Consider the following 13,710-nt stretch of genomic DNA (forward strand, 5'->3'; position numbering starts at 1 on the left):
GAATTAGAGTGCCTTAAATTGTCTCAGACCAAGATCAGCCTTGGGTGAAAGTTCATGGAAGTGGCAGTCACAGATTTTAGCTGTGTGTGTGTGTGTGTGTGTGTGTGTGTGTGTGTGTGTGTGTGTGACAGAGACACAGAGACAGAAAGAGGGACAGATAAGGGCTAGAAAAGAGCAAGTGACCCCTTGCTCAAGCCAGTGACCTTGGGCTTCAAGTCAGCAACCTTTGGGCTCAGGCCAACAACCTTGGGGTCATTTCTTTGACCTCATGCTCAAGCCAGTGACCCCATGCTCAAGCCAGTGACCTCAGGGTTTCTAACCTGGGACATCCATGTCCAAGTTTGACGCTCGATCCACTGCACCACCACCTGGTCAGGCAGATTTTAGCTCAATTTATTAACTTACTCCCGATAGTCACCCTACTAAGAATATTACAATATAAATGACTCATAAACTAGTAAAAAATGACATGAATAATTTTAAGAGTTGTCTTTTCTGGGCATTTAAGTGACTATTGAAAGTTTTTTTTTACTCCTATAAAAACCAGAAATGGAAAAAAAAAGCCCATTTTCAGGCAGTTCTGTGGAAAACATATGTATAAGAAACCAATATTTTTCTTTCTTTTTTATAATGCGGCTAAGATACGGTTAAAAGAAGCAGTCTATTGGGTTATATTATCCTAGAATTCATGTATCTGTATATATACAGTGATAGGATTCAGTTGGTTTGCACCAGTTCAGCAGAACCTATACCTAATTTGTTGCTGAGTTGGCAAACCAGTTGTTAAAATGGTTGTAATCTAAGGCAGGGTTTTCTCTAAGGCAGGCCCTTGGGAAGCCACCCAATGTGGAAATGACAAATTTACATTCCTTACTCTTTTTTAACATACATCTATGCAACAGCGTATTCTAAGCTCCCGTAGTGATGTTCATACCGTCCATAGATGAAAATAATTCAATGGAACTATGCTTGTAATATTTATTCATTTCATAAAACTCACTATACCTTTGATGAAATAATACATTTTAATTTCCTTGTGTTTGTTACTTCAGTAAACAAAAAAATAACTTTTGTTTGTTTACTGAAGTAACAAGTGAAAAAGTGTGAAACAACCAGGGGGGCTCAACTTGGATTGTTTTTGTCAGGTATTATTTAATATTTTTTTCATTAATATTTTAAAGCTCTTTCTTATGACATAATCTCATTTTGTGTACCTCTTTTATTGTTCTTATTTAAGAATTAAATGCATGAAATAATAAACTACCTTTTGGTATATTGGGTATTTCTTATACTTGAAACAGTCATTACGGCAAAGAACCAGTGAATAAATTATTTGAATCCCATGTTTATATATGTACATCTGTAGGTGTGTACAGAATGGTCTACATCCATAGACCATTACAAGAGGAAGTAAAAGGCATTCTGCTAACTTAGAGTAGTGCCTTGTCATCCACAAAGAATTTGGGAATAGGGAGTCAGCTGCATGTCTCTTTCAATATACAATCTGGTCTCGAGAGTAATGTAAGTTTCCACTAAGGGATATATTGAAGCTCTATTACTGTAATTTGTTGTAATGTATGAATAACTGATAAATTTAATCTCACTATTTATTACAATTCTACTGTTTCATCTTTGTAATAAGTTTGAATGCCGTGCAAAAATTAAAATGTACTTCTTTATTCCCTGGGGCAACCTATAATCTAGCAAGGGACACAGCATAACATATTAATGCTAATCACAGTGTTGAAAGTGCTAGCAAAATATATACTGAAAAAGAAATATATATGAAGTGATGTAGGCTTCCAGCGTGTTATAGGTTATACATATGCGTGTGCACACACACACACGTACACACACACTCACCAGAAGATCTCAAAAGCAAAAAACAACCTAATTAAAAAATAGTCAAACGACTTTAAAGAAGATACACAAATGGCCAATACGTACATGAAAAGATATTGAACATCATTTGTCATTAGCAAATGACTAATTAAGTGCATATCAAAGCCATGCATATACACTAGGATGGTCACAATAAAAAAAATAAAGTAGAACAGAGCCAGTGTCAAGAGATTTAAACCCTCATACATTACTAGTAGTAATGTAAAATAGTATAGTCCTGTGAAAATTTATTTGCAATACCTCAAAATGTTAAACATTGAGTCAACCATATGACACAGCAATTCTCTTCTTAGGTATACAGCTAAGAGAATTTAAACATATACCATATTGCCTGACCAGGCAGTGGCGCAGTGGATAGAGCATCGGACTGGGATGTGAAAGACCCAGGTTCGAGACCCTGTGGTCGCCAGCTTGAGCACAAGCTCATCTGGGTTGAGCAAAAAAAAAAAAAAGCTCACCAGCTCAGACCCAAGGTCGCTTGCTCAAGCAAGGGGTCACTCGGTCTGCTGAAGGCTCACGGTTAAGGCACATATGAGAAAGCAATCAATGAACAACTAAGGTGTCACAACAAGAAACTGATAATTGATGCTTCTCATCTCTCTCCATTCCTATCTGTCTGTCCCTATCTATCCCTCTCTCTGACTCTCTCCCTGTCCCTGTAAAAAAAAAAACAAAAAACATATACTATATTTGCACAAAAATATGTATACTTGAATATGCATAGCAACACTATTCATGAGACCCGAAATATGGAAACAACTCATTTACCTCAGATTCAAGAATAGGAATCTTCCACTTTGGAAAAGTTCTCTAAGACATTTTGCTTTTACAAAAGACCTACATTAGTACTGCTTTTGCTAACTAAAAGAAATCCATGGAGGATTTTTGCTTTTAAACAACTGATAATTTCTTCTTCACTGTAGAGCCATTTTTGTTTATGTCCTATTTCATAGGAATACTTGACTATCAGTTAGTGGAGGAAATCTGAACTTGGAAGACACTGGTCTAAGTGAAAGAAGTCAGGTCACGTGGCCAATGTATTATATAATTCTATTTGTATGACATGAAGAATATGAGGATTTTTAAGGGATGCTGAAAATGTTCTGAAATTAGATAGTTGCTGTGGTTGCACAACCTTGTGAATGTACTAAAAAAAAACAAGCCACTGAATTGTATACTTTAAAGCAATTAAAGTTTATATTTATGTTATGTGGATTTTGTTGCAATAAACAATACAGTCCCACAGATAGAACAACTTGTAGAATTTACATTAAAAAGGTACAAAATTGTATATTTCAAGTGAAAGTTTAAATCACAAAATATAGGCCACTATGATGTATATTCTGTGACATCTAAGAGAGTGACTTTTCTAACATGGTGTTTCAAGAGTTCCTTTGTAAATTAGTTCTTTGGAATTAGGAAATATTTTATTGTAGTATAGATACCCCAGAATCTTGGGGAAAGGCAGGGAGGATTACATTCAAATTTTAGAAAACCATATCCATTTCCTCTTCCTAATGAAAAACTAATGATCTTCTGCTTGTAGCCCACATTTAAATTTCAATCTTTTTTAAAATCAATGTTATTCAACAGTGAGTGCATATTAGATGACTTATCAATATTTGTTAGCTATTGTTCCTATAATTTAAATAAATTATAATTCTGAGATTGCTTGGTCAAATATTTTATTTTATAATTATGGGAGGATTTTAATAGATTAAGTACATATATTTATAATTTTTGTAGTTTAATAATATTTGTTCTTTCATGACATTTTTTATTTTGATTCAAGACTTTTGTCATCATCTCTTTTTACCTTTTTTTAAATTAATTTGAGAGAGAGAGAAGCATGAACTCTTTGTTTCACTAAGTTCCATTTAGTTATGTACTCATTGATTGCTTTTCAAACGTGCTCTGACCAGGAGTCGAACCCATGACTTCTGGCTTACCAGAAGCAGAGGCTAAAACCACTGAACCACCTGGAGAAATTCCTAAAATTGAAAAAAGTAATTAAAATACTTTTGGTAATATATAATTTTTGGTAACTTTTTGGTATATAAACTTTGTTTCTTTAAAACAATTTTTTTAATTATTGATTTTAAAGGGAGAAGGAGGGATATTTAAAATAAGCTTTAGTGTTGAGCTTTATGTAAATTTCTCTCTGAAAATACCTGCAAAATACTAAAATCTATACTATAGCTTGCCTCTGAACAGATTCACCACTGAAGCTTAACTACACATTTTATTTTTCTTTTTTATAAGGCAAGGTTATATTGTTAATAAAGTAATACATAAAAATGCACTGTATAAATTAGAAAGTTTAACAAATGCCTGTGTTTTCTTTTTAAGGTTATTTTATTAATTTAGAAGTTATGTTATCAAGAAAAAACATATTACCTAATCATTGATTAGCTCATCAATTCATTTAATATATAGTCAGTAGTCCCATTCTTTGTTAATACACTTGGGCAAATCTCTTTTTTTCTGTTCCTTTTTTGTGATTGCTTTTTCTAGTTAAATCACCTTTCAAAAATGGTTAAAAAATTTTTATGTTCACTTTAAAATTTAGTATCTGTTGGTGATTATTTTATTTTTAAGGTGCCTTTTTTTCTGATCCAAACAATTTGTGTGTTTTCTGTTTCCTTTAGATTCTACAAAGAAATTAAAAGATGTTCTTGAAGAATTCCATGGTAATGGTGTGCTTGCAAAGTATAATCCTGAAGGGGTAAAACTTCTTTTTTTCCTTTTTTAAGTTTATATAAGTGCTTGGAGGAGGAATTTCTTAATGAATAGTTCTTGAAAATGTATATACTATATACCATATAATATAACATAAACCAAATGAAATTTACAATGAAATGTAATCCTTGGAGATACATGAATTGTTATTCTTACTACCTTTCTGATCCAAAAATATTTTGTCAATTAAAATAACATTTCTATATTCTGTGCACGAAAGAGTATAGATAATCTACAATATAATATTAGTTCCTTTTCCTAAAAGTCAGGAAACAGTATTAGGTAGAAAGGGACAGAAAGAATGCCTGATTCTCACTCTGTGCCTTAGAAATTGAAACCCCTATTGAACTCTGATGTAGGGCAGAGAGGTTACTCTTTTCAGGGAATTATTCCCTTGACTGAAGAAAGATTTTTATGAAGGATATAACTGATCTATTACTTTAAAGAGCTAGCTTGGACAAAAAGGGGGGAATTTTTTCCCCCTCTCTTCTTTTTACCTATTATCAATTCCTGAAATTCTTTCCTTATAAAAACTATAACCTGTCAATTGCTTTTGAATACCATGCTTGTGAATAAATGCTTTTTCTTTCCTAATTGCTTGTTAAAGAACCTATTGTTTAATGTTAGTTGAAAGATGTTACATTCTAAATGTTTGATCATCATTGCTGTGTGTTTTGCACCTTCACCGAGTCATAGGTGGGTTTATGGAAGTCAAAACAAACAGCCCTTTGCAAAAGACCCTTTGGCCTGGATGTATTATCCAACATATAAATAGATTTGTTTTGCTGATTAAAAGTGATTTGTTTTTTGTTATCATTGTCATTGTGGTTTAGAATGTTTGGAAGAGCAGAGTTCTTGGCTGTCCTTCAATATTGTACTTCTCTGGGATTTATGGGACTTAAATTCTAGTTAATACCCAATCTCTAAATTCCAATATTAAAACTTTCATATTGTTTTATACTTTTCTTTGGCATTTAAAATAATGAGCTATTTTTATGCTGTATTTTTTCCTGTGTAAATTTTGATATATTACTATAACTTTTAAAGCTTTTTAACCCAAGATTTATTTTATTTTTTAAAAATAAAGTTGATATTTAGTGCCTATAATTTATGAGGAAATTAAGCAATTTAAAGGCATTACTTTTTCTCTATTTTCAGGAAAAAAGCAGACATCTGATTTATGTTTGCTCAAATGTTATTTTCCTAGGTGCTAATGAGAGAAAAAATGTTGGCAGATAAGTTTGTTGAACTGAGAATCTCAAAGACTAAGAAAGCAGAGAAAGAAAGTTAAATTGTCAACATTACTGAATTACTATAGACATCTAAAATTTTTACATTACCAACCATACTTGAAAACACGCATATTATCTAATCTATATACAAAGGTGAAACCAGTTTTATTTTCTCCCTAAAGATAGCTGTTAGCTATACATTCAGGTGAAATGTGAATTTCAGTTGAAATGAAACTCAGTTTACATAGCAGCCTTTTTACTTCAATTACTTCTTATTTAAAGGACTCTGAAAACTTAGTCTTACTGATATTAAATATTTAATGAAGATTACCAGTCACTGTATACTAGATTTATTGAAGTAATTGCTAAATTCCTTATTGGACACACATATGATGTCAGCCTTTTCAATCATGTAACACCTTTCCATAAATGCATGGATCTCTTCTTAAGTGAGATATTGAGAAATAACAGTTGAAAAATAAGAAAAGTTATTTCTCATTATGATTCAAAAATAACTTTAAGTGTTAAGCTATTTTCTGATGATAACAGTAATACGTATTTTCCATTCAGGAAAAAAAATTGAAGTTTATGTGATTTTTTAAACACTAACATGTATTTCACAAAAGCCAATAGGAAATAATTAGAAATATTTAGCCCTGGCTGGTTGGCTCAGTAGTAGAGCGTTGGCCTGGCGTGCAGGAGTCTCGGGTTCGATTCCTGGCCAGGGCACACAGGGGAAGCGCCCATCTGCTTCTCCATCCCTCCCCCTCTCCTTCCTCTCTGTCTCTCTCTTCCCCTTCCGTAGCCAAGGCTCCATCAGAGCAAAGTTGGCCCCAGCACTGAGGATGGCTCCACGGCCTCTGCCTCAGGCGCTAGAATGGTTCCTGTTGCAATAGAGCAAAGCCCAAGATGGGCAGAGCATCGCCCCCTGGTGGGCTTGCCGGGTGGATCCCGGTGGGGCGCATGCGGGAGTCTGTCTGACTGCCTCCCAGTTTCCAACTTCAGAAAAATACAAAAAAAGAAAAAGAAATATTTAATGTTGAGAAAGAAATCTTTAAAGCCTTAAGATTCTCTTCAGTGTTGGACTCTATCCAGTTTATAAAAGGTTGTTCTAACAGTGGGAATAAAATTCGTAAAGAACTCATGAAGAATGCATACTGGCAATTCATATGTGAAATTTTCATTTTCTATTGACTGGTCAAGTTGAGTTTAAAGTTATTTGGCATAGACGATAATACTCAATTATACAAGAAAAATTAGAAAAATGATTAGTCTTCCTTTAGAATAAAAAACTAATCCTTTGTTTTCTAAAATGAACATGGCTTGTATCAGCTATACAAAATGTATTTACAAAGAGAGAACTATCTAAATATTTCTAAAAATCACTTCTCTTACAAAATAAAGTAGCTTCAATGTTAGATTTATTATTTTTTTCATCATTCATTTGAATTACTGATTTATAAAAGCATTGTATATAAAAACTTAATCCAATGAAAGTGTGGTGTGTTTAAATCTATTTTAATAGGGCATAAATATTAAATATAATGTTTGGATGCTTTACTTATTTTTAGTTCCTATCTTTTAAAGTTAATTTGATAATCATCCTTTGAAGACATTAATAAAATAATCATAAAATATGAAATTATGGCTTTCAAGATTCTCTAAGCATAGAAAGTTTTAAAAAGTCTTGAGAATCTCAAATATGATTATAAAGTTTTTAATTAAAGAAACTCATTTTAAGAAAAAAAACTTTTCCAAAGTTAACTAGCTAAGTTCATGGCAATAGCCATAATTAAAACTTAACTATATATGGAGTCTCCATTTAAGACTGATGCTCTTTCCTCTTCACTTCATTTATTAAACTTCATTGACTCTATGGCTTCATTGATTAAGCCATCGATGAGAGGGAAGGCCTTGTAAGATGAGAAGAATAAGGGGATGGGGAAGGTGTTTCACATAAGTAATAACTGTTCAGTGCATGTGAAATAATAGTACAGTAAATGACATTCTATATGTTATGAGTATGGTATATTCCAGTGCACACAATTATTACTAACTCAGGCCTACTAATTGCCACCTAATCTTATGTGTATGTTAAAGGTATGATTACAACTAGTTTATGATAGCCATACAATCTTAGAGTGTTCACAGCAAAACAGAGTCAAGACATAAATAACTCATGAGAGCAGTAGAATTTGATAACGAGAAAGAACCAGTTTGGCACTGAATGCATTTATCTATCTATCTATCTATCTATCTATCTATCTATCCATCTATCTATCAATCTTCTATCTATCTATGTCCTATATTTCAAATTTAATTCTTAATTGTTCCATTAACAACTAAAGTGATGGGAAAAATGAAGTAGTGGCATATGAATGAAAAGACATCTATCTAGGCATGTTATTCTCATAGAAGGAAACAGTAAGAGAGGGGGACTAAGTGTTCATTAATGTATCTTTACACGTACTTTTATATTATATAACCTTCTCTAGAAAGTTGAATTACATTGTATGTGTTATTCATTATATTTATCGCATATCACTTACAACTGTTTATCACATCAGAGATTAATTTGGTTAGTGATTCTTAAACTTTACCTTGCATCAGAACCACCTGGAGGTCTTAATAAGACTGATTTTAGCCAGCTCCCTCATCCTTCCTTTAGTTTCTGTGTTTCTGGGTTGGGGCTCAAACATTAGTATTGCTATCAGTTTCCCAGTTGACTCTGATGCTGCAGCTTTGAAACCACATTGGGAGACCCATGGATCTCGGGCATGTTTTAAAATCAGTCTGTAAACTTGACCTTTCAGTTGAATGATCAATGATAATGAGATAATGAATATAAATTATCTTAAATTAATACATGTATTCTTTCTTTCCTTGCATGCACGCACAGAAACAAGACATTCTTAACCAAGTAAGACATTTTCTTTTCTATTCAAATCTTTCTTTTATTCTGATGTGAGCTATGAATTTCTTATCTATACCACTGAGCTATACTTCTATATCAATAATATATATATAATATGCAAGATTACCCATAATACTTAGACAATTATAATTGACTGATAGTTGTTCAAATCAAAGTCTCAAATGGAGAAACGGATACATTAAAGGAATCAAAAAGTGTCCGGAGTGTGGGCTTTAATTTTACAGATGTTTGAGTTTAATTTTCTAATATTGTTGAACATAATCAGGCTCTGATAAAGTAATTTAATATTTATTAATGTGAGGTTTGAAATTGCCTTTGAATATAATTGATAATAATTTTTAAATTTGGTTGATAGTGCTGTTAGAATCTGAGGGAAATATAACAAAAAAGCTATTGAATTTTGTTCTTCTGGGGAAAAGAGTAACGTATCTGTTGCTTCTGCTGCTCTTTGCTAGAAAAATCTATTTTGTAAAGCAAGTTTTAAGTTTATAGTTCATTTGGGTGTAGAAAATTACAACTTATTTTGGGGGTTCTTTAAATGGATTCTTCTATCACACAAGGAATATATCTTACTAACACATGTGTGATGTCTAAAACCATAATATTGTTTCCTTGGACAATGTTGATTATGTACTAGCTTTTTATTCACAAAGTTCCTTGTGGTTTCAGTGAAATACATTATAATTGCATCCTAAAATGTTATGGTCCAATTGATTACATCAGAATGCTCTTGACTGACTTTAGATGGAGGTCCTACATAGTAAAATCTCCTAGAATAAGTCACAACTGGAATGTCAACTTACTGACTATGATTAATTTTACTGGCCTCTTTCAGAGGATGGGAGTTCCTGATCTCATCCCTCAACTTTGTGGAAATCTACTAGCTACCCCAAAGATGGCTATATGGGCTTTATGGTATTAGGAGGCATCACTGCAGAGTATAAATAGTTGCTCTTATGAAGCAGAATTTAGGTAGCAAAGACCATCGGTTAAGCACTTATTCAAAAAACACAGCTTTCTGCGCAACCTGCATCCCCACTAGAGGTTGAATGCAAAGTGGTGTCAAAGTTATTTCTGTGTCTTTTTGAAGTCAGCAAAATAAGTTTTTTTAACCCTATGGTCAGTCTTTGCTCTATATGCAGTTACTTATTATAGGCAGGCAATTCCAGCTGCAGAATAGAGAGAACAGGAGAAGCTGAGGGGAATCACAGGAAAATGAAGAATGATGGCATGGCCTGACCAGGCAGTGGTGCAGTGGGTGGAGCAATGGACTGGGATGCAGAGGACCCACGTTCGAAACCCTGAGGTCACCGGCTTGATTGCGGGCTCATCCGGCTTGAGCATGGGCTCACCAGCTTGAATGCAGTGTTGTTGACCCCATGGTGGCTGGCTTGAGCCCAAGGCTGTTGGCATGGGCAAGGGAGTCACTCAGTCTGCTGTAGTCTTTCCCACCTCCATCACAGCAAATATGAGAAAATAATCAGTGAACAACTAAAGGCGTCGCAATGAAAAATTGATGCTTCTCCCCTGACCGGGCAGTGGCACAGTGGAGAGAGCATCGGACTGGGATGCGGAGGACCCAGGTTTGAGACCCCCCCCCCGGTCGCCAACTTGAGTGTGGGCTCATCTGGTTTGAGCAAAGCTCACCAGCTTGGACCCAAGGTCGCTGGCTCAAGCAAGGGGTTACTCCGTCTCCTACAGCCTTCCGGTCAAGGCACATATGAGAAAGCAATCAATGAACAACTAAGGTGTCACAACGAAAAACTAATGATTGATGCTTCTCATCTCTCTTCGTTCCTGTCTGTCTGTCCCTATCTATCCCTCTCTCTGACTCTCTTTCTGTCACTGTAAAAACAAAACAAAACAAAACAAAAAGAAAAATTGATGCTTCTCATTTCTCTGCCTTCCTGTCTGTCTGTCTGCCCCTCTCTCTGTCTCTGTCAAAATAAAAAAGAATGAGGGCATGAATATTTGTTGCTCTATATGTGTTCTTTGTCTATCAGTGTCCTGCAAGTGTAAAATTTTCTCTTTACATTTTCTGTCAGCATATGATTTTTAGACTAAGGCTGAATTATGTTTTCATAGCTCCCCGAGCTTTCCTTATCTATGCACTCAGAATTCTGTACTATAACTTCCTTACTTTATATACCATTTACATTCAGACAAGTAACTTGCTTCAGTTCCTTAATAAGTAACCTGGAAACTCAGAAGCTATATTTTGTACTGCCACTGCCTAGTGTAATATCTTAAATGTCTTTAACAAGGATATTGACACTAACATAATTATTAGTAATGATATAAACATCCTTTTACTGTAAGCTATAATTGTCCTTTCAGAACCAAAACCAACTTTTCCCATTAAAGAAATCATCTGGAAAGTATAACAGAAAAGGTAGGCTTTGGAGTCCAACTGAACTGAGTTCAAATTCCACATCTGCCACATACTAGCAGGTCTTAAACAATTTATTTAATCTGTCCTAGCCTCAGGTTGTTTACCTATTAAAAGAAGAGAGTGTCTGCCTTATTGATTTGTTAAAAGGGTTACCAAGTATGTTAAATAATTAGCTTTGTGCCTGACATATATAGGTATCACATTGATATTTAGAAGCAGTGACTCTTGGTCACACTTTTAGCAATCAACATGATTTCATGCAAAAGTTCTGGAGAGTGTATACAAGGTGAAAGTGAGAATATCTGAGATAAATTCCCCAAGCAATCTGACAACCCCAATTTTGCAGTCTTACTTTTCTCATTATAAAATGCAAAAATATAACTCTGATGCCTTTTCCAACTCTAATTCCCTTCTACCATGTCATGGGATTTGCTTCTCCTGCTGGACATAATCCAGAATGATGTTCTGGTAGTAGAGTTATTGTGTTGGTTGTATTTGCTCCACCTACCACAACTGTACATATACGAGGACAATATATTAGCAAGGAATGGAAATAACATGTTAAGCAGTATTTCTGTGTCTCTTCCTGTTGCTATCAATATACTTCTAGTCATCTTCCTCTTCTTATCAAAGCTACAACCAGATTACAGTTTTGAAAACAGACCAACAAATTGACTAACAAAATACCCACCAGAATTCTATGCTATTAACCTGATATTGACCATGTACTAATAATTATTAAAATATATAATATGTGGCTTAAGTTTTTGTGCCTCGATACTCAAAGAATTGCTCTAGCTTACTTGAATGAAATTGTGTCCAACAATTTGAGAAGCTATTTAAATAAGTCCAGAAGACTAATTGGTTATATCATAATTAAGCATATTAATTTTAATTGCTTCTTGCAGGTTTCTAATAATTGCACTGAAGATCAAATCTCAACATTTCTGAAAAACATACTATTTTATCTATAGAAACATTGAGAATTTGAGAATGAATCATCTGCTATACTTTATGCTAAATTGAAATCTTAAATTAATACTTTGACTACTTTATGTAGTCAGATAATATTGATAACAATTGATCCATTTCTCTTACACTTCTAGATTAAACATACAGAAATTTTAAAATGAATATTTAAGATACTACTAATAGCTTCTAACTATTTTATTTACAAATAAGGTTCAAAAACAAATTTGAATAATTTAGAAAATAAGTTAATAACTATAGTTTTAAAAATAACAGCCAACTTTGAAATGTGAAATTTAAATACTCATAAGTATATTTTTCTTTATTAACACTTATTAAATAATTTATATAGGAGGTGAAATCCAAGTTAGAGAAAAAAACGATTCTGGGACCTCCAGGTGATTTTTTTTCTTTTTTACATTTTTCCAAGGATGAGTACAATAAGCACTTTAAGTGTTTTCTACACCTAAAGTTTAGTTTTAGAGTTTGTTTGTTGTTTTAGTTTGTGCATTTTCATCATCAGGAGTAGCTTTTTTGAGTATAGCAGTAAAAGCTACTAGGAGACAGTAAATCGAGAGATTTAGGTAGAAAGTTTTAGATTGTCTAAGGGTTTTGGAGGTTTTTTAATAGGTAAAACAATCAAAATAACATTTTAGGATCAACAAGTTAAACTTTTCATTTACAAAAATACATGCAAAAGCAACGTGGCCAGTAAACTTGAATAGAAGAGCAGACCAGGTACAAGTTATTAAACCAGCATAATTAAGTGATGAAAACTGGGATCACAGTGAGGATGATAATAGAGGTTGGGGCAGATTTAGAATACATTTTTCTTATAAGGTTAAAACTAATGGGTTATGCTTAGAATGCCAAAGGGTATGAAAAGTTATTGTCAACTCAGATATTTCAAGTTGGGTAAATAAGTTGATGATAATAACATTAGTGATATTTATTTATTATTTATATATATATAACTAAAGTTATATATATATAAACTTTAGTTGATCTGCTATATTATATTTTAGATGAACAACATAGTAATTACATATTTACATATCTTATAAAGTGATCATTACTTTTTATTTTTATACTTTATTTTATAACATTTTTTTTCTAAAATGGCAAGATTGTTGAGAGCCTAGTCAACGCATTTGGTAGTGATTAAGCAGTGTCAAAGTATCTTTTAACTATGTGTGAATATTGGGAAATCTGTCCTTATAGTTATACTTTGGTCAATAATAGTAACATGGTGGACATTGAAGTTAGAAATATATATTTACATCCTTGGTACAAACCCAGAGATTTTAGACCTTCACAATTTACTTAACTTTCTAAGCCTCAGTTGTATAAGAGTGATAATAGTATCTACTTACTGAGTTACTGTGAGGATGAAAGTAGAGCACATTCATAACAAATTTAGCCTTTAAGTAGAATAACATTTAGAGAATGTTTCCATTATATGTAACAAACATTTTAATCAAATGTCTAATATCTTTCTAGCTATGAATAATAGAGCATATCACAGACTATAAAGATTAAGA

At 33.2% G+C, this 13,710-nt stretch overlaps 1 protein-coding gene across 3 annotated transcripts in view; it reads left to right on the top strand.

The window, feature by feature from the left end:
- Nucleotides 1-13,710, top strand: part of DGKB (diacylglycerol kinase beta) — a 645,807-nt gene that overhangs the window by 134,418 nt on the left and 497,679 nt on the right. For 2 of the 3 annotated variants that reach the window (XM_066354004.1, XM_066354003.1), the window contains exons 3-4: nt 4,551-4,627; nt 8,773-8,793. In XM_066354004.1, coding sequence (XP_066210101.1) covers nt 4,551-4,627; nt 8,773-8,793 — 98 coding nt within the window. The remainder of the gene's footprint in view (nt 1-4,550; nt 4,628-8,772; nt 8,794-13,710) is intronic. The other variant, XM_066354005.1, reaches the window with a different exon arrangement.

Source organism: Saccopteryx leptura, chromosome 12 (genome assembly GCF_036850995.1).
Source record: "Saccopteryx leptura isolate mSacLep1 chromosome 12, mSacLep1_pri_phased_curated, whole genome shotgun sequence".
NCBI classification, from domain to species: domain Eukaryota; kingdom Metazoa; phylum Chordata; class Mammalia; order Chiroptera; family Emballonuridae; genus Saccopteryx; species Saccopteryx leptura.